Source organism: Girardinichthys multiradiatus, chromosome 24, assembly GCF_021462225.1.
Source record: "Girardinichthys multiradiatus isolate DD_20200921_A chromosome 24, DD_fGirMul_XY1, whole genome shotgun sequence".
In the NCBI taxonomy this organism is placed as follows: Eukaryota; Metazoa; Chordata; class Actinopteri; order Cyprinodontiformes; family Goodeidae; genus Girardinichthys; species Girardinichthys multiradiatus.
Genome location: NC_061816.1, coordinates 19,332,933 through 19,360,931, shown reverse-complemented (window position 1 = coordinate 19,360,931; position 27,999 = coordinate 19,332,933). Strand labels below are relative to the sequence as shown.

The 27,999-nt window shown below is 40.3% G+C and overlaps 1 protein-coding gene across 1 annotated transcript in view; it reads right to left on the bottom strand.

Moving 5' to 3' along the window:
* Positions 1 to 27,999, bottom strand: part of dmd (dystrophin) — a 361,839-nt gene that overhangs the window by 156,691 nt on the left and 177,149 nt on the right. The window contains exons 10-15 of the mRNA XM_047355828.1: positions 24,430 to 24,558; positions 18,782 to 18,877; positions 17,641 to 17,739; positions 12,962 to 13,143; positions 8,751 to 8,901; positions 5,911 to 6,030 (exon numbers count right to left, since the gene is read on the bottom strand). Coding sequence (XP_047211784.1) covers positions 5,911 to 6,030; positions 8,751 to 8,901; positions 12,962 to 13,143; positions 17,641 to 17,739; positions 18,782 to 18,877; positions 24,430 to 24,558 — 777 coding nt within the window. The remainder of the gene's footprint in view (positions 1 to 5,910; positions 6,031 to 8,750; positions 8,902 to 12,961; positions 13,144 to 17,640; positions 17,740 to 18,781; positions 18,878 to 24,429; positions 24,559 to 27,999) is intronic.

The following is a 27,999-nucleotide window of genomic DNA, read 5'->3' as shown; positions in this document are numbered from 1 at the left end:
GTAGTTTTCTCCATGTTCTCCATGTTCTCCAGAGTAGACAGGAAGTTAGCTGATATACTATTGCAAACACACTGTTGTGTTTTGAGGGTTAGTGTGCTAGATTTAGGAAGCACAGAAACTCCCCCATAAATGACATTCTTGCTCACTAGCAGCACTGTAGTGCTTTGGTCCCCATAAATCTATTTGTCTCCACAGGGTCACTAGTCCACATAAAACCATTGGTCCCCATAAAATTCTGATCTCCACAAGGATAGTGATTGTACAAGAAGCAGACCAGATGAGCTACTAAAATCAGGATCGATAAGTCTTCGTTTTTTTCCCCACTTGGGAAGCATGATGAGTCCAATGTGTTACATAACGAGCAAACAAAAGAAGGTAGTCATGAAAGACAAAGGAGACGGGAGTATATCCTACCCATTAAGTAAAGAATAAAGTAAAAGACGAGGGAAAGTACAAGCAGACACAAACAAAGCTACCCAGCTGGTCTGTTTTAAGATGACTGGCCTGTAATTAATCAAGAGTTCAGTAATAGGTATATCAGGAAGATCAACTTCTAGCAGGATTTCTGGACTCCAGCACAGATCTCATCAATTCATAACCTTTATATTGAGTAATTAACTACACTATAGGATGCAACACTGTCTCAACCCCCAGTTTAAAAAAAAAGTAAGTCAAATAAGGATGTCCATACAGTTCCAAAGGCATTTTAACAAACATTATTTGTTTTATAATATAATCTAAACATAACATTGCTTTATTAACAAATACAATTATCCTTCGTTATGTAAACTTTAAATTTAAAGCTTAATGTTTAGGTGTAGAGGTAGTGATGCAAACATCTCCTGTTTTCTTTTCTGAATGTCTTGTTACAGAATAGTTGCAATAATGGTTACATCAGTGATGAAGAGTCCCCAGCTGGCTAAAATGACCCGGTCATTTCTCAGTGGTAACAATGACACAAGTTTATCTTTCTTTTGTATTGATTCCCTGGAACAATTACAGTAGATCATTTTTTTGTCACGATAAAAGGGTTACTAGCTTTAAAGCTGTGAATGCTGTTTTAGAAACCTTTCATTATTTGCTATGTGCTGGTTTAGTTTGGTTTGTGTTATTGACACAAGGCTGCAGTAGGTCTACAACAATAACCTTCATTTGTGCAACACTGATTGCAAATAATAGAGACGATGTTAAGCCTGTCTGGCCATAATAAATACCTGATGACTATGTAAGGCACTGTAAAGGTTATTTCAATCCCTTTTACTTGGACTACTTTTAGTAGCAGTGCCCTTTGCAAAAGTTAAGGGTGCTGATGTCACAAATGTTACAGCAGTTCAAGTGAAAGCAATTTATTTTATTTAGAAAGTTTCAGAATGTTTATAGAACCCTTTTGGACTAACTACCATGTTTAACCCTAACCCTTAAATGATTTTTTATGATTTAGAGACACCACTGGCATGAGAGAAGAAATGGTTTTGCTAACTTAAAAGGTTGCTTAAGGATATTTTCAAGATAGCTGAAGAAAGCAGTTAAATGTTTGTAAAACGTCTTTCTTTTGAGAAATTAGCTTTTATTGAATTGGAAACCCAGATGATCTATATTCTAAATGATTTAAGTGTAGAATTATGGTATAGAAAACCACCTCATTACAAATGTATGTCCTAGTTATGAGGTTTTGTGATAGCCTTCACAAGAAAATATTACATGACAAAAACTAGATGCTATAAAAAGATTTTTTCTTTGTGAGTCAACATTGTTACAATAAGCCATCCAATAAATCTGCCAGCAACAGTCTTGAAGAAGCAAATCCTGAACAAAGACAGCCATCTGTGTGACGGTACTTCAACACAGGCATCATGCTCCAATTATACCAGCAGTAACAAACTGATGTGAAAATTAATGACTGGAGTGGAAGCATAATTTTATTTTGTTTATTTATTTAGTTTTATTCTTTGGACTGTGTAGGATATAACAAGGATAATGGAGGTTGTCTTCATTTTCCATGCTTCACCTCCGCTCAAACAATTATGTCCACTGTCTCTCTGCACTCTGTATTTAAAGCTAAGAGAAAACCTAACAAGTAGAAATCTACAAAAATATATGTACAGATGATTCTTGATGGTAACGTCTAATTAGACCACAAGAGGAAAACTGTTTTTCTGTTCAATTTACGTTTTGCAAAAAAAAAAAAAAAAAGACTACCTAAAAATCCCAAAAAACACCTAAAGACTATTAAGTTCACTTCAGAAATCAGTAATATTTAACTAAATATTAATTAAATATAACTGCAACTAGATATTAGCCCTGCAGAGTCCATATATGTTGTTTTAAATCCCACCTGAAATCCCACTGTTTTACAAATGGATTAGCTCAGTTTGAGTCCCATTAGTTATTTTATGTTGTGGCCAGATTTACATTGTTCTTAATTTTTACTTGTGAGGAACTTTGTATGCTATTCTTCATAAATAACATGATGAGCTGAAAAGATCATGTTGCATCCGTCAGAGATGCTCTTCTGTGATTTGTTGATGTCAAGGGCTTTTACATGTAGGCTGTGAAACGTCAAATGCTCATTTCTAGTCAGTCAATATACATTTGTAAAAAAAAAAAAAAACTAATGGTCAAAGATAGGTTTTACTGTAGCTCCTATTATATAGTAATAGTACAACATCACAGCATTTCTCAAAGTCAGTCATTGGTTTTGATTTTGGTCTTCCACCTGAGATTTTTCATGGCACCATGGGCCATCCCCCCTTTAAAAAAATGTCTGGGGGCGCCACTGGTTGTGGTTTCTACTTGTTTTAGCCACTTATGCTCCATTTTATTGCTCGTACTCGTCGTCTTCCGCTTTATCCGGGACCGGGTCGCGGGGGCAGCAGACTCAGCAGAGACGCCCAGACGTCCCTCTCCCCAGAAGCCTCTTCCAGCCCAGGGCGTTCCCAGGCCAGCCGAGAGACATAGTCCCTCCAGCGTGTCCTGGGCCGTCCCCTGGGCCTCCTCCCGGTGGGACGTGCCTGGAACACCTCCCGAGGAAGGCGTCCAGGAGGCATCCGGTATAGATGCCCGAGCCACCTCAACTGGCTCCTCTCGATGTGGAGAAGCAGCGGCTCTACTCCGAGCCCCTCCCGGATGGCCTAGCTCCTCACCCTATCTCTAAGGGAGTACCTGGCCACCCTACGGAGGAAGCTCATTTCAGCCGCTTGTATCCGGGATCTCGTTCTTTCGGTCATGACCCAAAGTTCATGGCCATAGGTGAGGGTAGGAACGTAGACCAACCGGTAAATCGAGAGCTTCGCTTTTCGGCTCAGCTCTCTCTACATCACAACGGACCGGCACAGCGCCCCCATTACTGTGGCAGCCGCACCGATCCGTCTGTCGATCTCCCGCTCCATTCTTCCCTCACTCGTGAACAAGACCCCGAGATACTTAAACTCCTCCACTTGAGGCAGGAACTCCCCTCCAACCAGAAGAGGACAAGCCACCCTTTTCCAGTCGAGAACCATGGCCTCGGACTTGGAGGAGCTGATCTTCATCCCAGCCGCTTCACACTCGGCTGTGAACCACCCCAGTGCATGCTGTAGGTCTTGGCTAGAGGGAGCCAGCAGGACCACGTCATCTGCAAAAAGAAGAGACGAAATCCTGTGGTCCCCAAACCAGACCCCCTCCGGCCTTTGGCTGCGCCTAGAAATCCTGTCCATAAAAGTTATGAACAGGACCGGTGACAAAGGGCAACCCTGCCGGAGTCCAACATGCACCGGGAACAGGTCCGACTTAGTGCCGGCAATGCGAACCAAACTCCTGCTCCGCTTGTACAGAGACCGGGTGGCCCCTAGTAAAGAGCCACCGATTCCATACTCCTGGAGCACCCCCCACAGGGCATCACAAGGGACACAGTCGAATGCTTTCTCCAGGTCCACAAAACACATGTGGACCGGTTGGGCAAACTCCCATGAACCCTCGAGTACCCTGTAGAGGGTATAGAGCTGGTCCAATGTCCCACGGCCGGGGCGAAAACCCCACTGCTCCTCCTGAAGCCGGGGTTCGACTATTGGCCGGACTCTCCTCTCCAATACCCTGGCGTAGGCCTTACCAGGGAGGCTGAGGAGTGTGATCCCCTTGTAGTTGGAGCACACCCCAGTCTGCCAATCCAAAGGCACTGTCCCCGTCCGCCACGCGATGTTGAAGAGGCATGTCAACCATGACAGCCCAACAACATCCAGAGATTTGAGGTACTCAGGGCGGATCTCATCCACCCCCGAAGTCACCTCGGTGACTTCAGCCTGGGTGATGAAAGAGTCCAACCCTCAGTCCCCAGCCTCTGTTTCCACCAGGGATGGCAGGATTGAGGAGATCCTCAAAGTACTCCTTCCACCGGCCGATAATGTCCCCAGTTGAGGTCAGCAGCTCCCCACCCCCACTGTAAACAGTGTTGGCGAAGCACTGCTTCCCCCTCCTGAGGCGCCAGACGGTTTGCCAGAATCGCTTCGGGGCCAACCGGTAGTCCTTCTCCATGGCCTCACCGAACTCCTCCCAGGTCCGAGTTTTTGCCTCTGCCACAGCCCAGGCCGCGGCACGCTTGGCCCCACGGTACCCGTCAGCCGCCTCAGGAGTCCCACAAGCCAACCACAGCCGATAGGACTCCTTCTTCAGCTTGACAGCGTCCCTTACTGCCGGTGTCCACCACCGGGTTCGGGGATTGCCGCCGCGACAGGCACCGCAGACCTTACGGCCGCAGCTACGGGCAGCAGCATCGACAATAGATGCGGAGAACATGGTCCATTCGGGACTCTATGTCTCCAACATCCCTCGGAATCTGGTCAAAGCTCTCCCGGAGGTGAGAGTTGAATGCATCCCTGGCCGAGGGGTCTGCCAGACGTTCCCAGCAGACCCTCACTATGCGCTTGGGCCTGCCAAGTCTGTCCGGCTTTCTCCTCCTCCAGCGGATCCAACTCACCACCAGGTGGTGATCAGTGGACAGCTCAGGTCCTCTCTTCACCCAAGTGTCCAAAACATGCGGCCGAAGGTCTGATGATATGACAACAAAGTTGATCATTGACCTCCTGCCTAGGGTGTCCTGGTGCCAAGTGCACTGATGGACACCCTTATGTTTGAACATGGTGTTCATTATGGGCAATCCGTGACTAGCACAGAAGTCCAATAACAAAACACCGCTTGGATTCAGATCGGGGAGGCCATTCCTCCCAATCACGCCTCTCCAGGTGTCACTGTCGTTTCCCACGTGGGCGTTGAAGTCCCCCAGCAGAATAATGGAGTCCCCAGGAGAGGCACTATCCAGCACCCCCGATTTTATTGCATCTAGTTTATTCATTTTTATTTATTTTACCGGTGGTTTTTTGTATCTTTGCTGCGTTCTTATTTTGCAAGGCATTTTGATCAACTTTATTATTTTTAAATGTACTAAATAAAAAAAAGGACATTAATTACTACTAACATTCTTTTAGTACACTAATACTTCACCATTAACCAATCATATGGCATGATCATTAGGCAATGCATTTTGATCTTCAAGTGACAACGAGCCAAACATTCAAACAACATTATCAATCCCCTTAATGATTCTAACAGTCCTATTAATGACATTAATAATCATATTAGTGGCCCTAACGGTCCTATTAGTTACCTGAACTGTCCATCTATTGATCTTGGTGGCCCTATTAGTGTATTTGTTCTGACTACAATTTATAACTGAACTGCAGAGGTTTTTCAGATGAGAGGTGACAAGTCTTCAAGAAACAAGACAAGAAGTCCAGATGCCTTATTTCTAGGCACTTAAGATTACCACTAAAAGAACTCAAAGCACCATTTTTGTCTTTCATTTGCATCCATTACATTTACATTACATTGGAGGAATCTAAGGGATGAAACCTTTCATAAGTGTTTATGTTTACTTGCCTGAAGTTTGCTCTCCAAGATGGCAGTCGCACTGTCTCCGGTGGTCTCATCAACAACCACTACCATGTGGGTCAGAGAATTTACCCTCACCTGCTCTAGCTCCAAGTCCTCCTGAAGGAGCTGCAGAAGAGACAAAAACACAGATGAAACATGAAATACATATAGTTTTACAAGTCTAAACTATTATCTGAAACAGCAGAGACCAGTTACATTGTTATAAAAGTATTTGTCCATTACAGTTGTCTTATTTCTGCTATGTTGACATGGTTGAATGTTTCAGATCAACAAATTTCATTACTAGACAAAGCTAACATAATAGCAAACATAGTATTTAAATTATATGATTTAACTAGGGAGAAAAAAGCTATATTTGTACAAAGTAATTGCCTCCCTTGTTAAATCATAAATAAACTTTTAGTTTTGGAAAGATGAGTTCAGTTTCACTAGCCCCAACAATGCCTGATTACTTCCATATCTGCAGAATTGAAAACTCACTTGATAACAACCTGGCTGGCTACATGAAGTAGGCTAAAATATCTCAAAACCAACACACAATGCCCTGCTCTAATAAAATCCAGGAACAGATGAGAAAAAGTCATTGACATCTATCAGCTTGGAAAGCATTACAAAGCTGTTTGGTAAGGCTCTGGAATCTCAGTGAACAACGCTGTGAGCATTTATCCAAAACTGCAAAAAAACATTCCCAGCAGTGTGACCTACTAAATTTACTTTAACAACGACTCATCCAGGAGGTCACAAAACATGGTAAAAAAAAAAAGATGATGCACAAAACTTGAGTACCCTGGAAGGAGTCTTACATGTGCCAACCAAACGTGTGAATCCGGGTAAAACTCAGAGAGATTTAGCAATACCAGAGAGGCAGCAGGTAAGGAAGCAAACCCTGAAAACAATCCTGTTCTGGACATTCTGAGATCTTGGTTTAGAACAATTGTTAAGAGTGTTTGGGATGTTGGCTTTTGCTAAATGTTTAAAGGAAATGATATGTTTCTTATCGGCTCATTGAAAACAGTGTGTAACAGTTTTAGTGTGTGTTTATGGCATCATGAAATAAGAGTTTTTCTTCTTGGCTAATTTTACAGAGTTTCTGTGAAAAACAAGGCTTAACAGTACTTGACAGATTTTGAAGATATAATTTGTTTAAAGTTTTATGTTGAGGAAAATTGATTCATTGAAGTTAATGCTTTTTCAGTCATCAACACATTAACTTATTTAAACAACAAACGTAAGTATTCCTTACTTTATTCCAGATCTGATTTTGGTTTTTGGGGTTTTTCACATGAAAATGTTTTACAAAATGACTGAAAAATGGCTAAAAACAACAGGCTACAGCCTGGTGCTCAATCTGGACAAAAAGACAAAATAATTTTTGACTTCCCGAGATCAGAAACTGAGCACACAGCCCTCAGCATCAGAAATCACAGAGTGTCGATAAGTCATCTGAAGTTTCATCAACCTGGAATGCTTCTTCATCTTTCAGCTTTATCTTCCTTTACCATAACATCTCCTAACAAGTCCGCCCCCACCCGTTGGCACTTAGGAAATCAATTAATCATTTTCAAAAGCTGCAACAAATTTGTATGTTTTTTACATCTAGAAATTTGTTTGTATCTTTTTGTTTTGCATGTGTACTTCGAATCTGGATTAAACATTGAGTTAATACCTTTCTGAGTTCAAGGCAAAACACATTCTAATAAACCTTCTGGTACAGGCTCAGTTTTTTTAGATTCCCAAACTGAAGCCAGAATATAGCGTGCTAAGCAGTGAATTTAATATGTCACGACATTGGGTAATTGCCCTTTTTGACTTGGGTAGTGTTATTTCACTGGCATGCTGACAAAACTTTACCCTTTGAAAAAGTACTGTAAAATATACATTGTGTGAAGCTTTAACAGAGACCGGTTCTGCACACAGAGGGCTAATTTGAAGCTTAGGTTTCAGAAACATGTGAAAGTGCAGAATAAATCCATTTAACACAGCAGGAGAGCACAGCCTCACACTGTGATTAGGGGTGAGGTGACTAAGTGAAAATGCTAACAACCAAGAGTTCCTACTGGAATTATTTTGAACCATAAAAATCATAGTCAAAGAAGCAAACGCGTAGTTTTGTGATGAAAAAATAATGTGGAACCTATTTGATCATTAAATTAGTGTAAAGAAAAAGCAAGCAAAGCAAAAACAAAATGAATAATAGTGAATGAAGATTGAAATCCACATTACAGCAAAAAACAAATGAAACAGTCCAGCCCTATTGCTATTGATATCCTAATATCTTGCAACCCTAACTAAAATGCATTTTTATAATAAAGCAGCTCTTTTAAAGCAGTCTTTTTCAGTTTTTGATATGAAGAATTAAGTTAAGTTAGTATAATGACAAAGAGGGAGGACATCATCATAGGGAAGGAATTCTAGCTGCTCATTAATCTAAGAGGAGCTATAAGGCCATATCCAACTCCCTTTGTACAGTGAAAAAGCTTCTTCACCTATTTTCCAATCAACTCTGGAGACCGTCTCTGTCCCTGCTGAAGAAAGACCTTCCCACAGTATGATGCCATCTTTACCATGTTTCACAGCAGCATCGGTGTGTCCACCTCACATGGCGCTTTGCAAGTAGGCCAGACAAACCGGTGAACTATATTCAGTTTTTAATTGACTTCTAAAGACTACTGAAATGTATTTAAGGGGCAATAGGAACAGTGAAACAATGAAACCATGCATTAGTTTTCTTCCAGCACACAAATATGAAGTACTTTGCGCTTGTCTCTTATATAAACGTGTGCAAATATATATTCAATATTACACAAAGATCAGAGGAAACCCACCTTGTGCTCCTCTACTTGGTGCTTGATATCCTCCAGGTCAGGACCCAGGGGCTGAGAGTCAATCTTCTTGATGCGTGCCTCTGTGACGTCCAACCATTCTGTGAGCTGCTGAAGCTGGTTATTCTGCAGGTCCATCAGGACTTCATGGAGTCTGGGAAAGAGACAAAATTCAGAAGGCTTTCACTCATTTGTTGGAAGCAAAGCTGAGCTATTAGTCATTATCCCAAAGCAGTCTTCCTGAAGAACAGTCTGGAAGTCCAGCAGATGGTGCATTTTTACTTTTAAGCAGAGATTTCAGGTCTAATATGGTAAATTATTATGATTATTATTATTCAGACCCTATTTAGCAAGGGCCATGTCTGCTTATCTCTGTGTTTGAGTCAACAAGATTATCAAGAAGATAGCTGAACTGTTTAATTAAATTTGGCTCAGTGTCAGTTAATCCCAGATTCACTTTAATTACAAAGAGTGTTGTTCTCTGTACTCATCAATGTTAGTTGCAGTAAAGCTCTTCATTATCTGCGAAAGCAGGAATGGAGAGAAGGCAAGTGAAGCCATCTATGGCTTCATTTGATCATAGCTTTAAATTTCTTCTGTGGTTGACAGTGCTATAACCAGACACTTACATACACTGTAAAAAAGACACATAACTTCTGATATTAAATAAGACTAAACCTTTCCTGTTTTAGGTCAGTGAGGGTGACCCAAAGTAAATATATTTGCTAAATGCCAGAATAATGACAGAGACATTTTATTACTTTCTTCAAATTCAGAAGTTTACATACACTAAGTTAGCTATGCCTTTAAGGGATTTGGGAATCTCCAACATACTTCCTCCATTATGTGACACCATGGAACTATCTAAAGAAATTAGCCAATAGGTCAGGAAGACTATTGTGGACCTCTATAAGTCTAGTTCATCCGTGGGTACAATTCCCAGAAGCCTGAAGGGGCCCCGCTCATCTGTTCGAACAGTTATATGCAAGTATGAAGACCATGATAATGTTCAATGAGCACACGGTTCACGGTTCCTGTCATAGGAAAAGACCTTGTAAAGATGCTGAGTGAAGCTGGTAGGAGATCCACTATGAAACAAGTCCTGTGCAGACGTGGCCTGAAAGGCTACTTAGCAATGAAGACTATTTTTCATAAAGCAACATAAAAAGCCAGATAGCAGCTTTCAAATATATTTGGGGATAAACTCAAGTTCTGGAGACATGTCCTGTGGTCTGATGGAACAAAAATTGAACTGTTTGTCCATGTTGACATCATTATATTTTAGGAGCTGGCAAGACTGAAATAAACATCCTAACTGGGGAGTATAGGAGCATTGTGTGGTCATTTCTGAGAGATGTTCTAAGCTGGGGATATTCTCTTGGAAACTAACCCTTCTTTCAACTTCTCCACAACATTATCTCTGCTATGCCTGCTGTGTTCCTGGGTCTTAGTAATGATGTTTGTTCAATTGATGTTCTCAAAGAAATCTCTGAAGCCTTCAAAGAACAGCTGGATTTATACGGAGATGAAATTACAGGTCAATCTTTCCACTTCCTTATACCGCCCTGGTATTATTTCCACTTTAATTTACATTTTCTGCCAAGTTACAAATGTCAACTTTTAAAAAGGTCCTTCAAATGTGACATTTTAATCATCCAAAAGGACAGGTAGGCCTGCACCAGCTAAAAATAACTCTATATATTTACCCTTTACTGTGGATCTAGGGCCAGCATACAAAGTGCTGAATCCAAGTTATATCCAAACTGTCACAAACATCAGCTTTTCTGAGCTGGCAATGAAAGAGATGAAAATAGGCAAAATGACGAGATTGTTTCCATTTCTAAAGCTTACAGAACATACAGTCATGGTATAAAGAGTTTCTGTCAAACGATTCTTTTAAACTACCTTGGGTGTCAAATTGCACAACAGATGGTCATACAGTGCCTTGCGAAAGTATTCAGCCCCCTTGAACTGGTCAACCTCTTGCCACATTTCAGGCTTCAAACATAAAGATATAAAATTAAATTTTTTTGTGAAGAATCAACAACAAGTGAAGTGGAATTAAATTTATTGGATGTGTCAAATGTTTTTAACAAATAAAAAACTGAAAAGTGGGGCGTGCAATATTATTCAACCCCTTTACTTTCAGTGCAGCAAACTCACTCCAGAAGTTAAGTGAGGATCTCTGAATGATCCAATGTTGTCCCAAATGACTGATGATGATAAATAGAATCCACCTGTGTGTAATCAAGTCTCCGTATAAATGCACCTGCTCTGTGATAGTCTCAGGGTTCTGTTCAAAGCACAGAGAGCATCATGAAGTCCAAGGAACACACCAGGCAGGTCCGAGATACTGTTGTGGAGAAGTTTAAATCCGGATTTGGATACAAAAAGATTTCCCAAGCTGTAAACATCCCAGGGAGCACTGTGCAAGCAATCATATTGAAATGGAAGGAGTATCAGACCACTGCAAATCTACCAAGACCCGGCCGTCCCTGTAAACGTTCATCTTGAACAAGGAGAAGACTGATCAGAGATGCAGCCAAGAGGCCCATGATCACTCTGGATGAACTGCAGAGATCTACAGCTGAGGTGGGAGAGTCTGTCCATAGGACAACAATCAGTCGTACACTGTACAAATCTGGCCTTTATGGAAGAGTGGTAAGAAGAAAGACATTTCTCAAAGATATCCATAAAAAGTCTCATTTAAAGTTTGCCACAAGCCACCTGGGAGACGCACCAAACATGTGGAAGAAGGTGCTCTGGTCAGATGAAACCAAAATCCAACTGTTTGGCCACAATGCAAAACGATATGTTTGGCGTAAAGCAACACAGCTCATCACCCTGAACACACCATCCCCACTGTCAAACATGGTGGTGGCAGCATCATGGTTTGGGCCTGCTTTTCGTCAGCAGGGACAGGGAAGATGGTCAAAATTGATGGGAAGATGGATGGGGCCAAATACAGGACCATTCTGGAAGAAAACCTGTTGGAGTCTGCAAGAGACCTGAAACTGGGACGGAGATTTATCTTCCAACAAGACAATGATCCAAAACATAAAGCCAACTCTACAATTGAATGGTTCACAAATAAACGTATCCAGGTGTTGGAATGGCCAAGTCAAAGTCCAGACCTGAATCCAATCGAGAATCTGTGGAAAGAGCTGAAGACTGCTGTTCACGAACGCTCTCCATCCAACCTCACCGAGCTCGAGCTGTTTTGCAAGGAAGAATGGGCAAGAACTTCAGTCTCTCGATGTTGAAAACTGATAGAGACAAACCCCAAGCGACTTACAGCTGTAATTGCAGCAAAGGGTGGCACTACAAAGTATTAACGCAAGGGGGCCGAATAATATTGCACGCCCCATTTTTCAGTTTTGTATTTGTTAAAAAAGTTTGACACATCTAATAAATTTCATTCCACTTCACGATTGTGTTCCACTTGTTGTTGATTCTTCACAAAAAAATAAAATTTTATATCTTTATGTTTGAAGCCTGAAATGTGGCAGGAGGTTGAAAAGTTCAAAGGGGCCGAATACTTTCGCAAGGCACTGTAAGTAAGTTTTGTTTTTATTATTTATTAATGTTCGTTCTGTCTGCCTTGTTACAACTGATATTAAATACTCCATAAAGATTCCGGCAACAAGGATTATTAAATGTTCCTCTTCTATCTTCACAAGACTGTAGTTGAAGGTGGTTCTTGAAGTTCTTGAAACATTGGCTCGACTTCCATTGGCTTCACTTATGTTTTCAATAAAATAACAAAGCAGAATACTTGAGGTTAAAGTGAAATAATTTCAGAACCTGGTTGGACTAGATCATTGTACAATGCACCAATTTAAAAAACCCAAGAATTGAAAAAGGATGAACTTTTTCCCCTATTTCCAAATCTTTCTGGAATGATGCAGACAAATATCACAGTTTCCTGCATTCTGGGTGTTTAGGAATTAAACATGGGTTTTAGAATCAACCAATTACACACCAGTTACTTAAGAAATTATAATATAAGGTATTTTTCTTCTTGGACTGTTCAGCAGTACCTCAGAGTTTCACTCACACTTTGGACAGAACTGATGAGAGGGACTACTTTTTACAAGTGAGTACAAGTGGAAAGACCCAAAAAAACATAACATTCATACGTTCTTAAACAGGTCATTCATCATTTCTGCTATAACCAATGTAAGTTAAATAAAACTCATCAAGGGTTAACAGACCTGCTCTGTCTCTCCATGCTTGCCACTCTGAGGTGTTCCCACCGGGAGTTCAGGAGATTCATCTGCTCCCTGACCTCAGAGTCCTCCTCCTCGCTGAGGTTCCCCTCTGCCAGCAAAGCAGCACCAGCCCGCAGGACACGGCCCACGCTACCCTGATGTGTGGTCAGCTCCACCATGTACCCCTAGTGACGAGAGAGTTGGAGACATGTCACACACACATTCCCCAACTGATAAGTTGTGTTTTGTGAAACTGTCCAAGAAGACATGGAGGGGTCCCACTCATCACTGCTCTCATTGATGGCTCTCTAGGGTTTCTAGTAGCTGCTCTTTCCACTCCTTTCACAGAGCTTCATCTGCCTCCAACAATGTCACTTGAGTATCTTCTTGGAACTCAGTAAAATTGTTGGGGTTCTGCAGAATCTTAGCTTCAAGGAAAAGTGCAACACAAGTCTGAACAGAATAGAACTGAACAGCACAGGGATATCTTTTATTGTCCCTCAGTGGGGAAATTCAGGTGGGCCAGCAGGAAAGTGAAAGGCAAAATGAAGCAAGCATACAGGTCCTTCTCAAAATATTAGCATATTGTGATAAAGTTCATTATTTTCCATAATGTAATGATGAAAATTTAACATTCATATATTTTAGATTCATTGCACACTAACTGAACTATTTCAGGTCTTTTATTGTCTTAATACAGATGATTTTGGCATACAGCTCATGAAAACCCAAAATTCCTATCTCACAAAATTAGCATATCATTAAAAGGGTCTCTAAACGAGCTATGAACCTAATCATCTGAATCAACGAGTTAACTCTAAACACCTGCAAAAGATTCCTGAGGCCTTTAAAACTCCCAGCCTGGTTCATCACTCAAAACCCCAATCATGGGTAAGACTGCCAACCTGACTGCTGTCCAGAAGGCACCCTCAAGCAAGAGGCTAAGACACAGAAAGACATTTATGAACGAATAGGCTGTTCCCAGAGTGCTGCATCAAGGCACCTCAGTGGGAAGTCTGTGGGAAGGAAAAAGTATGGCAGAAAACGCTGCACAACGAGAAGAGGTGACCGGACCCTGAGGAAGATTGTGGAGAAGGGCCGATTCCAGACCTTGGGGGACCTGCGGAAGCAGTGGACTGAGTCTGGAGTAGAAACATCCAGAGCCACCGTGCACAGGCGTGTGCAGGAAATGGGCTACAGGTGCCGCATTCCCCAGGTCAAGCTACTTTTGAACCAGAAACAGCGGCAGAAGCGCCTGACCTGGGCTACAGAGAAGCAGCACTGGACTGTTGCTCAGTGGTCCAAAGTACTTTTTTCGGATGAAAGCAAATTCTGCATGTCATTTGGAAATTAAGGTGCCAGAGTTTGGAGGAAGACTGGGGAGAAGGAAATGCCAAAATGCCAGAAGTCCAGTGTCAAGTACCCACAGTCAGTGATGGTCTGGGGTGCCGTGTCAGCTGCTGGTGTTGGTCCACTGTGTTTTATCAAGGGCAGGGTCAATGCAGCTAGCTATCAGGAGATTTTGGAGCACTTCATGCTTCTATCTGCTGAAAAGCTTTATGGAGATGAAGATTTCATTTTTCAGCACGACCTGGCACCTGCTCACAGTGCCAAAACCACTGGTAAATGGTTTACTGACCATGGTATCACTGTGCTCAATTGGTCTGCCAACTCTCCTGACCTGAATCTGTGGGATATTGTGAAGAGAACGTTGAGAGACTCAAGACCCAACACTCTGGATGAGCTAAAGGCCGCTATCGAAGCATCCTGGGCCTCCATAAGACCTCAGCAGTGCCACAGGCTGATTGCCTCCATGCCACGCCGCATTGAAGCAGTCATTTCTGCAAAAGGATTCCTGACCAAGTATTGAGTGCATAACTGTACATGATTATTTGAAGGTTGACGTTTTTTGTATTAAAAACACTTTTCTTTTTTTGGTCGGATGAAATATGCTAATTTTGTGAGATAGGAATTTTGGGTTTTCATGAGCTGTATGCCAAAATCATCCATATTAAGACAATAAAAGACCTGAAATATTTCAGTTAGTGTGCAATGAATCTAAAATATATGAATGTTAAATTTTCATCATGACATTATGGAAAATAATTAAATTTATCACAATATGCTAATATTTTGAGAAGGACCTGTATACACACAACAGTAAGAAATCCCTATCAAGACATTGTCACTAATGCCTGGTTGACACGGCAGGATTTCTTTGGCAATTTTTGCCCGATCTTCCCCTTCTAACATGCTCTGATCTCGTGATGGTTCTTCAGATAATCATTTTGTTCCCTAATAAACAGCATTTATTTCAATGGTGAAATGGTAGAAATGAACTACTTTACCATTTTTCCCTTGTGTCTTTTTAAAATAAAGAGATCATAACTGTATTGTCATTATGTGATGAATCATTAATAGTTATAAATAAATAAGGATAAAACAAACACCAGACACCATGTTAGCAGGCAGCCTGTTTCAGGACGACCTTCTCAGTCCTGAGTTGTTCTCTTTTTTTATTCAGTTTTTATTTTAAAAAGTACTGAAAAAACGGTTACATTTCTCACCATCATAACATCTGCTTTTCCAATTTTATACTGAACACAAGGAGCAAACAAACAAGACAGAAAGAAGGAGAAAAAAAACAATGGGGGGTGGAGAGCTTGCCTTAAATATTCCTTATAATGTACATTAAGAAATGTTGATAAAATGTAACCCAATGGAACCCAGACATACAGAGGACAAACAAACAAATCAAGAGCCCAACCATCTACTAAGACAAAATCATATAAAGTCATATCTATACAGTTTTTCATATTCTGTCCATTTAAACCAGATCAGGTAAAATGTACCCATGTACCCATTTGCAGCCTGAGTGAAAAGGAAAGCTTTTCCATTATGTATATGTCATAAATTATGTCAGTCCAGTCATCAATAGTGGGCAGTTCTGACTTTAACCACTTTCTGGTTACTGTTTTTTTACTGGCGGCCAACTGGATAAATAGCAATTTTCTAGCATTTAACATTCCAAGAACAAATAGACAGAATTCTATAAGAAGGGAATATTTGAGCAAAATATATTATCAATATGTTTATGGATCTCAGACCAGTAATGTTGAATAAATCGACAAATGTGATAATGGTTGGCTTTAGCGGATCCAACAGCGTCTCCAACATGTATCTCCAGTATCTTGATATCGAGTTTATACTGGTGTCACAAACAATCTTACTATATTTTCTCTCGCCAAATTGACCCAGTCGACATCCATTGTATTTGGCATATTTTTTCCCAGTTTTCCAGGGGTATCTTTACATTTACCTCTTTTTCCCACTTCTTCTTAATGTATTCAGTGTTTTCTTGTTTCGCTTGATGAATGCCATTATAAAGCCTTGTTTTATTTTTGAGCATGGTTTGCCCTCAAACATTGACTGAAATACTTTCAAGAATCCAAAATCACTGTTGTCGGAAGCCTCTTTTAAATTCTGATTATAGTAGTTTCCAAATTTGCAAATGTTCGGATCATATTTTTTCTCAGAACTTCTAAGCTCTGGAATGTCCCTTTATGAATAAATGTAGAGTAAGTGATCAACCCCTTTGAGACCAGTTTCTTAAACACTGCGTCTTTTAGGTGCAAAATCTGAGTCAAAGGCGTAACGTCTAAAATCTTTTGATATTTATCCAATTTACATAGTTTAATGGTCTCCTACCAAGATTTTTTTAAGACTTCTAACACTGGGTAATCTGAGCTGGGCAATAAAACTTGTAATTTTTTTATCTGATAGAATGGCCATTATTGTTTCTTCAGATAATCTTATGAGATATTCCTGTTGTGTGTGCTGTGTTAAGAGTGATCTAGTCTGCTCGGAAGGACGTCGGGACCGCTCCGACCTGAAATCGGGATTATTCAACATGTGGGCATGTTGGATTGTCTTGACCTGATAGGGATCACCCCACAGGGTAGGGTGATCCCTGAGGACAAAACGAGCCTGTTGAATGAGACGTCTAACCAATCAGAAAGCGAGGTGACATAAACACGGAGGGAAATTACTCTCAACTCCCGTTTGATCTCAGGAGGTTTTGCGAGGTTTCCCGTCTGACATCTTAATGTTTTTGAGTGGAATCTGTGGGTGATGTGTTGTGCTGGACACCACACACTGTAGGACCAAACCTGTTATATCTATGATTTTTTTTATCATCATGTGTGGGGTCTCTCATGTTTTGAAATCAACCGACATTTTAAAAATCCTGCCGTTTGAAAGAGACATAATCAGCAGCATTGGCAGCAAATTCAGATGTTTTTTGCAACCATGATCTATGACCGTTAAAACCCTTGGAAATATGAAATGTCAAAACTTTTTTATTGATTTTAGAGGCCTTCACATGTTTGTTAAGCAAACATTGATTAACAAATACGAAGCACAGCAATTTTTTCTCTTGGCAAAGATCTCCTTATGAGAAAAACATGAAAATCTAAAGGCTTTCATATTATACACAAAAAGAAGTAGAAATTGACTTGAAATGACAAGCGGATAAATCCAAAGTAAACGACACACCTGTAAACTGTTAGCGTATTGCAATGTTGCCATGACGGGATGTTTGTTAGACATCTATTCTTCAGCTATCAAGGTTCATTCTAGAAAGGATTTTAAAGACAATTTCAATCCGTTCCCACTGCGCCTACCTCGTGCGTGTGGAAGTGCTCCTTCACCTCCTCCACCTGGCTGGAGATGGGGGGCTGAGCATGGAGGCCGTCCTCTGTCGACAGCAGCCACGTCAACACCTTTAGAAAGTTGATTAAGATGATGTACTTTAAGAATAATAGGAAACATCTGTGTTTATATTACACTCAACGGTCCTACACAATGTTAGTATCAAAATATGGGTCTTCCTCACAGTGAGTCATCTTCTGACTCACTGGTTCCTATTGTTTTAATTTTAACTTTAGTTTTTCTTTTTATAACCTTGCAAAAATATTCCTACCCTTTAAACTTATTCACATTTTGTCACATTACAACCACAAATGCCAACTTGTTTTATTAGGATTTTATGTGATAGACCAACACAAAGTCATGCGTATTTGTGAAGTGGAAGAAAAATGTATTAAGACAAGAAATCTTATTTTCATGTCTTGCCATAGATTATCAATTATATTCAGTTCTGGACTTTAACTGGGCCATTGAATGTGCTTTAAAGCATTTCAGTGCATCTCAGGCTGTATGTTTAGAGTTGTTGTCCTTTAGCCTCAAGTAAGTTTTCATTTAGGATGGCCTATCCATTCGCTCCATCCATCTTCCCATCAGCTTCCTATTTCACCACCATGTTTGGATGTAGTTTTCAGGGTGATGTGAAGTAGGGTCTTTATGATAACACTTGTTCACTAATGTTCTCTAAAAGAACCTCTAAGGCTGCAACAGAATACAGTAACTGTATCTATACTATTTCTAGCCCATAAAATCCCAATGAAATACGTTAAAAACTTGGTTGTAACGTGACAAAAATTAAGAAATCCTCTATATACTACAATGGATTAAAAGGCAAGCTAACCATACGAAAATGTAGAGAACTGAGCCAATGTTGCAAATAAAAGTGGGTAAACCAGAAAAAAGCTCAAGCTGATGAGGCCAAAACATTTACATAAGGTTAATGCTGCTAAAGTTGGTTTAGTATTTAAATGTCAACCCTTTAAACCTTTTAGGAATTTCTCAGTCCTAAAACTCAAACAATTAAGTTCTCAGGATGACACTGGATCGCCAGTAGTTTAAATGAATAAAAACCAAACAAACAAGTGAGATTTGTTGTATTTATGTTTTACAGAGCCTTACCTCCTCCAGTGAAGCCTGGTAGCTCTCCAGGTTCGTGGATCCAGGAGGAAGAGGACTGAGGCCCCGCTGCAGCTCCTCCTGACTGCAGGTCAGGAACTAAAGGAGAAACATGTGACAAGACAAAGGGGGTTGGTTTGTAGGGTTGAGAAGCAGAGGAATGGAGGGAAAGGGAAAAGAGGAGATGGAGTGAGAAGACCAACATTAGGTGAATGTGAAAGTGACAGGGAGACATTAGAAGAACAAAACGTAGGGAGCATCAACAGGAACGTGGGAGAGAGAATAAACAGAGACAAGGAAGGATCCGTTATGGGATAGACATTAATGGCGATGACAAGTTCAGCTTCAACAACTGTTCCTCATTCTCAGACGCCATTCCTAAGCCTGCCTCTGTTCTTTTCTCTCCCAGTATTTATCTTTGAGATTGTGCTACAGAACTGAAGAGGAGCTCTTTCTTTGGAATCTCCAGAATTTCATTTCCTCTTCCTCTGGGTTAGAGCTAGACATGCATGGAGAAATCTTGCGACTAGAAGTTGTTACTGCAGGAAGAATCTCCAAGTTAGCTACAGGTGGGGCTAAATAAATTAGAATATTATCAAAAAGATTTATTCCATAATTCATAATCTAAAATAAATAAAAGCTTCAAGAGTTTTTACCTTCTGATTTATATTCTGAATTTATTTACCCATTTGATGATGTTCTAATTAATTCAGATGCACCTATCTATATCTATATATAGCTATAATGTTAATGAAATGGGAAGATAAGTGCTACAGACTAAAAACTATGTTTTATGTTGATAACATGGATGAGCAACTATTTACAAAGCTCCAAAAAATCATTACGCTTTACAAATTTGACTGGTTGAAAAAAGCATGTTTCATCTTACTGTTTTGCATTTCCTGCAACCTGGATGAAATGTGTTACTGTAGCCATTAGAGGGTGGTAATCACCAAATTGTTTGCCAGCGGTGAAGAAGACTAGACACCTGCTAGTGATACTATAATCAGGAGGTAATAACTGGGAGTGCAACTCAACAACCAACTCCCAAGACAAGGAGATACAAAATATTTGCGTTATGAGAATAACATTAGGCAAAATTTAGCAGTATTCCAGGCAAAACTAAGAATCCCCCATTTTTATAAAGAATCAAGATTTTAAAAACGTATTTTTAAGAAATCTCTTCTGTTACAGTTACCTTTTTATATCAGGTGTCCAAAATGCCAGTCATGTGGAGGAGGTGAAAGACAACTTTAAAGTAGTGGAGGCTTCGTCATTGACTTTATAACTAAATGTTTTCAGAGCAGGCTGATGGTATATTAGCAGAGTTTGTCAAAATGGCATCTCCAGAACCGCCTCTCTTTTTCTTTACTTGAAAATAAGAATCACAAACATAGATAACAGGGTTCAAGCTGGGGCCCCATCTTAAATGCTCAGACTTACTTCACGAGATAGCTATTGGATAGCCCTTTGAGAGTCAAACTTCAATTTTTTTATAAGAAATATTGGGGTGTTTTGGTTTTCAGAGATCTTATTAAACCTAAAAAGGACAAACTGTATGCAAAAAAGAAGTCACCACCTGGATTAAACTAAGCAAATAGGTACAAGCCTCCTATTGGATAATTACTGCAAGGGCGATTATGTTTCAGCTGGCAACAAGTTATTTAACCCCAACTGGTGCAATGAGTTGCTTCTCATTTCTTAAAGACCCATGTTAAAAGACACATCCCTTGGTCTGTTTCAGAAGGGTCAAATCATTGGCATGCATCAAGCAGAGAAAACATCTAAGGAGATTGCAGAAACTACCAAAATTGGGTTAAGAACAGTCCAGCACATTAATAAAAACTGGAAGGATAGTGGGGGCCCATCGTCTTTGAGGAAGAAATGTGGATGGAAAACAGTCCTCAATGATAGTGATCGGCGAACACTTAAGCATTTGGTGAAATCAACTCGAAGAAAAACAACAGCAGAACTCCGGGCTATGTTTAGTAGTGAAAGTAAGAGCATCTCCAAACGCACAATGCGGAGAGAACTCAAGGGATTGGGACTGAACAGCTGTGTAGCCTTAAGAAAACCACTAATCAGTGAGGCTAACCGGAAAAAAAGGCTTCCATTTGCTAGGGAGCAAAAAGATTGGACTCTGGAGCAATGGAAGAAGGTCATATGGTCTGATGAGTCCAGATTTACCCTGTTCCAGAGTGATTGGCACATCAGGGTAAGAAGAGAGGCAGATGAAGTGATGCACCCATCATGCCTAGTGCCTACTGTACAAGTATGTGGGGGCAGTACTATGATCTGGGGTTGCTGCAGTTGGTCAGGTCTGGGTTCAACAACAGTATGTGTTCAAAGAATGAGATCAGGTGACTACCTGAATGTACTGAATGACCAGGTTATTCCATCAATGGATTTTTTCTTCCCTGATGGCACAGGCATATTCCAAGAGGACAATGTCAGGATTCATCAGGCTTGAATTGTGAAAGAGAGGTTCAGGGAGCATGAGACATCATTCTCACACATGGATTGGCCACCACAGAGTCCAGACCTTAACCCCATTGAGAATCGTTGGGATGTGCTGGAGAAGGCTTTGCGCAGTGGTCAGACTCTACCATCATCAATGCAAGATCTTGATGAAAAATTAATGCAACATTGGGTGGAAATAAATCTGGTGACATTGCAGGACCTTATCGAAACAATACCTCAGCAAATGTGTGTCATAATCAAAGCTAAAGGCGGTTCAATGAAATATTAGAGTGTGTGACCTTTTTTTTTGGTGGGAACTTTTTTTTGGCCAGGCAGTGTAATACAGCTGTTACACAGCTTTAAAAATGCACATCACACTGTTACCAGGGCACCTTTTGGGACTTTCTGATCAATGTCTGCTTCATCTTATCCCAACCTACAGACAGAAATTAAAAATATCTAAACCTGTGGTTCGGACTGTTAGAAGTGGACTGAGCAGTCAAAGCAGATGTTGCAGGCCTGCTTAGACTGCACAGGTAAGAGTGTTTTTGAAGCTTCAGACATGGACCTGAATGAGCTAAAACTGTGATAACTGTGACCTTTCGCACATACAACAACAATAAACCATGGTTTACATCACATCCGAAGAAGCTGCGTTGGACCAAGGAAGAGGCTTACAGCATTGGGGATCGGGCCCTGAATAAGCAGGCCAGGAACAAACTGACCAAGGAGATCAGGGCAGCTAAGAGAAGCTTCAGTGAGGCTAAAAACAGTTTATCACTAAATAACATCACTAAATAAAGGAGCTTCTACTGCACGTTTGAAAAGCAGCAGTTCACACCTCCTAACCAACTCCTCCACGTTTCACTCTGACACAAAAGCTCCAAATGGACTAACAATCCTCCTCTCCTCAGGCCTCCTGTCTGGACTAAAGACACCATCACGGGGTTAAATGACAACAGACATGTAACCATGACATCTGTGGTCATGAAATTCTTTGGGCATCTGGGGTTGAAGCATCTGAAGGGCATCAAGGTCCCCTACTGGCTCCCTTACAGTTTTTTTATCAGGTAAACAGGTCAGCAGATGATACAGTCAATTTGGGACTACGCTTCATCCTGCACCACATCGACTACCCAGGGAAGTACGCCAGGATCGTGTTTGTCGACTTTAGCATGGCCTTCAACACCATCAACCCAGATTTACTCCACCAGCGGCTCACCTAGCTAACAGTTCTGGCCTCTACCCGTCAGTGGATCACCAGTGATCCACCTCACCAGATGAGGCTGGGGAAGAATCTTCTCTCGCACAAGAACCATCTGGGGTGCTGGTGCATTAACTACTCTTAACCTCTAAACAGAACTCCACTTTGGAAAATCTTAAGTGTAGCTTTAAGATGATCTGAACTGTCAGGCTACTAATAATAGCAGGAAAAACCTGTGAGGCTTCAATGATTTTCAGCTTTAATGATCGGCAGTAATATTTGTGTTACATCAGTATTCATTGAGAGGGGCTGAAGATAAAAGAAGCTCCATAATTTCAGGAGCAAACTGGACCAGCACCTATAGTGCAAATGGTGACAAAAATATTTTATTCAAAAGCTAAGAATTTGAGAAGATGTAACTGCAAAAAATGTCCACCTCACCAAGTTCAACTTCCATATTTGCAAAGACAAGAGCACCTTAATAAACGATGTTACAAAAAATAAATTTTTTAGTAATTTTCTTTAAACCGTAAAACTGTGATTATACACAGTAGATTCATCACACATACACTGATATTTTTCATGTGGTCACTTCTGCAAATGTTGATGATTATAGCTTACAGCTAATGAAAACCCAAAATTCGATTTGTCTGAAAATGTGGTGCTATGGCTGACAATCACAATCATGAGAAGAATCTGCTGAATTGAAGGTTGTCTTGGCAACAGTCATTGACACCCTCCACAAGGAGTTTAAGTCACAAATGGCCAATGTTGAAGAAGTATTTTGATAGAAAGTTAAAGTGTAATGGTAAATGGACTGAACTTATATAGTGCCTTTCCAGTCATACTGACCACTCAAAGCGCTTTTACACTAGAGCCACATTCACCCAATTGCACTCACTAATGCACACACATTCATAAACCGATACACAGATTGGTAGATACCTTGAGGTTAAGTGCCTTGCCCAAGGGCATTTCGACATATGTGTCTGGAATCGAAGCTGGAATCGAACCCACAACCTTGATTGCAAGACGACTACTCTTCCTACTGAGCCACAGTCGCCTCTAATGAAAAATGGTATTTCAGAAAGTAAATTGTGCATTTCATATGGAAATCAAGTTTTAAAAGTCCGGAGGAAGAGTAGAGAGGCCCAGAACTGAAAATGTTTCAGGTCCAGTTTGTTCCCTAAAGTTTCCAAAATAAGTGATATGGGGAGCCATGTCATCTGCTGGTGCTGGTCCACTGTGGAACTAACTACCAGTCTTTCCTCTTCCTTGAAAGGCTTTGTGGAGATTTCATCTTCCAGCAGGATTTAAGACTTGCTCACACTGCCAAAAGTACCAGCACCTACCTGAAACCAGAACTTGAGAGTCAGCAGAGCCAGCAATGCAGATGAACCAAAGGCTGCAATTAAAGCAACCTGGACCTCCTTATAACCTCAGCAGAGACAAAGTTTGATCGCCTCCACATCAAATTGCACTGATGCAGTAAATCATACAAAAAAAACCTCAACAGTGCCGAAATCAGGAGGCCCGGAAAAGTATGTCCATGTACTCAGGCCCATCTGAAGTTTGGGTTTTCATTGGCTGTAAACAATATACATTAACATTAAACAAAAAATGCTTGAAAGAAATCATTCTAATGAATCTCCACGCGTCATACTTTTTGAATGAAATTACTTGAATGAGTTAATTTTTTAACGATATTCTGATTTGTTAAGATGCACCTGCATGCTAACACAACTATAACTCTTTATTTTACGACATTTTAACTTTTCACAAGCTCGAGGAGAAATAGTTGAAGTCAAATAACGAATCACATCTTAATCCACAAGAGTGCAAATATATTCCTACACTTGATGTCAGGGACATTTTTTGTCAATGATGGTAAAAAAATAAAAAAAATGCAGACAAAACAACAGGTGTTTAGCCAAAACATGCACAGGCAGATGTTGGGCTTGAAGCGTTAGCACTGCGAGACACGGACCTGCTCAGTAAAACGTCTCCTCTTTTGCTCTGGCGACTTGACATATGCAGCCTGGGTGTAGGCATAGCTTTTATAGCGAGGCTGAGGGGAGGGGCTCCGCACTCGCCCCTGAGCCACACTCACTGTGATCTGAGAGGCAAAGACAGAGAAGAAGAAAAGGACAGAGAGACAGAGGGAGATACAGGAAGGAAGGAAGAGTTGGCAAAGAGAGAGGATAAAGAAAGGACAGATACAGGCAGAAGATTGTAAAACAGTGTGCAAACATCCCAAAAGCCACAATACACAAATGAGTAAAAAGCAGAAAATAAAGAGGCAGAGGAAAATAAAGCAGGATGCATGAAATTAAATTGTGCAAATGGTAAAAAAAACATGCAAAATCACAATTCAAGAGGAGAAAGTGAAGCACAAGGTTTCCATCCAAATGTCAAACTAATCTTTTGGGAGAGGATCTGATTAAAAACATCTATGTAGAGAGGTGATTTAAGAACTGAGTAAAGCTGGGATGGTTGGGCCTGAACAACTAAGCTGAATGGGAAAAAACCTGGTTTTAACCCAACAGGATTTAAATCTGCCTTTTAAAAAAGTCAGTTAACCGGCCACATTTCTTCCTCGAAGAAATGTGGCCGTTCCATACACACACACATATATATATTATTGTTTTGTAATTTAACTCCATAATGCACAGAAAGAGCTCTTTCTAAATCTGCCGGTTAAATAAAAGAGTTTGGGCTTAACTGTGTCTGATTTCACTTAAATTTAACAAGAAAGGTGGAAAATTATTTACAATTTTCTTTTAGATAAAAAACTGCATTTTTAATAAGGGTCAGCACGCTTTTAGGAGCCCCTGTAACTGTATGGTGCCTTAGGTCTTTAAGTACAAAAATGAGTTTTTCCCCTCTGAGCTGCACACATTTCTCTGGATGGAAACCAAGCTTTAGAGGCAGACAATAAACAGGTACAGACAGAGAGAGACGGTGTTATATAGTGGAAACAGTAGCACACAGTCAAAGCAAGTGCAGCTCTTGCTCTGAAACTCTTTTCATTCCCTTCACCTCCTTAAATCACAGTCCACACATTAACTCTTACATTTCACACTGTCCAGTTTCTCCAAAGGAAGAACATCACCCTCATTCACTCAGCCATTTATAACCAAAGAAAGAAGAAATCTGTGTTTTATATATGACATGGCGCTTGGTTGGTGTCTAGTGTATTCGCAACTATTCCCAAAGTCCATCTTTAGGGCTTTGCTCAATGGTCTTACTATAAAATGACCACGAAGCTGTGTTCAAAGTGCCACTTCAGTCAGTTTCTAGAGATTTGCTTGCCTACTCAACGCTGACTCAGCACTTTCCCCTTGTTATGCTTCCTATTGGAAAAGCCTAAAACTTGCTGAACCACCGCTCGGACAAAGGATTTGTTCAAATTCATTATCGCTACCCATCCTTGACCAAATAGTCTAATAAAAAAACACCCGACAGTTCAGTGATCCCACTGATGCTCTTAAGAGACTAAAGGAAGTTTGCTTTTAGAGAACATGTGTTCATATGTTTCGAGAGGAAGTTGGTAATTAATGGTTCCCTTTGAAAACCTTCTTTGCATTTTTGCAAAAATAGCATCTGATGTGCTGTCAAACCCACATTCTTGTTGTAGTTCTATTAGATTTTCCAAAAATACTTCACTGTGTTGATCTCAAACAGCGGACTTCCCATGATGCCACTGCCCATATAAAACTCCCACCTTTCCAATGGTCCTTTCTCTACCACCCGGACTCCGCTGAGAGACTGGCCGGAGAGGAACAGCGCGCTAATGTCTCTTTGCTGGCAAAAAGACAAACTCTTCAAACTGGATCCAAGGGTGTCATAAGATCACGCGATCATATGCACAACTTAAGTACTGATGAATTACTGTTGAAAGAATCCGGTATTCATTCATAAAAGGGAGATTAAGGTATAAGCATTGCTTTACTTTCTCTCTGAGGCCTGCAGAAGCAATCTGTGCTCCAGAGTTCCCTGCAGAGACACGGTCTCTACAAGCAGAGTCGGAAGGAAGGACAACGGCCCCGCATCACCGTGGTTACGGTAATGTGCAGTTGGTTGGCGGACAGAACGAGCTACAGAGGTTAGCTGGAAGCTAAACCTTTGTTCACGGAGCTTTCTTCAAACGTCGTCGTTGCCCGGACAACTCCTCCTCAACACAATTCAAACAAGGTTAGAGTTTGGGCAGAGTGATTTAGATTGAAATGATCTAAACGTTTTTCATTTTATGAAGTTTGTCTTAGTTTGTGTGAAACTCAGCTATCTTGGTGCTAGCAGACAATCTGTTCAGTTTTGTGTTCTGTGTTTGTATGTTTTTAAAGCTAAGACAAACTGTACTTGAAGGGTGATTTTAAACACAGAAGATTGATCATAACGTGCCGTCCGCGCTTATGCATTTTAACCCTTTTATTGACGGTATTTTTAAAGGTGTGTGTTTGATTCTGGTGCTAAGCTATCAACCTCCTTTGTTAGCTTCAACTACTAACAGTTAAGGACACGTGCTTGCTGCTAAATAATATTTACACAGAAAGGTTTAGTTTTCAATCCAGTAAATAATGTGTCCCTAACATCCTTTTACTAAATTTGATAACTAAGTAAACACCACTAAGCCCCATTTCACCAGAACGATTTGGCTCTTTCCAAAATATTCCCTTAAATATTTGACCATTTCCTTTAATAATATTTCTTTAAATATTATTTCAATAAAGGCAGCTAATGAGACACCACTGAGAATTGGTCATCCAGAAGGTTGGTTTTATTCAGCAGATCATTCTTTAAAACATTATTTTATTAAAATAATATTTTATCTGATCTTGCATTGTGAATGGTTGTCTAAAGGTTTGCTGATTATTGCTTAAGTTGGTTCCAAGACTAACTTAACTTCATTTCCAGATTCTTCAAGATAATCCTTGGTTCTCAAACATAAACATTGCATGGTAATGTTGCATCACTCTTTCGATCATGGTTTCCAATCATCTTTAATCAACTTGTTTATATTGTACATAGCCCTTTAGTCTTCATTATTCTTTCATTCTGCTCGGTAGTTTAGTTGGATTGTTTTAGCATATTAAAGAGTTTGTTGATTGAAATATGTTTGACTTTGAGTTAATTTATTTCTGTTAATAAATTCTTGTATTTTAAGAAATTGTGTGAATTCATTCCATATATGTGCAGAGTTTTGCTGTTCAATAATGTCAGAGCTTGGCTCACTCCTTTCTATTTTGTGCTAATACCATCGCCTTACTGGGCTGGTATTCACAGGACAACCCTTAACAGACCGAAATATTATTTGATAAAATATTAAAATATTAATATTAAATAATATTCTCAGATTCATAATCACAACACAGTTTACAAAAACAATGTATTTTATTGGGATTTTATGCGATGGACCAACACAAAGTAGTACACAATTGTGAATTGGGGTGAGAATAATAGATGGTTTTCAATTCCCTCTTTTCTATTTTTACAAATAAACTCTAAAAACTGTATTGTACATTTATAATTGTTGTTCCATATTTGACTGGTTACTCTA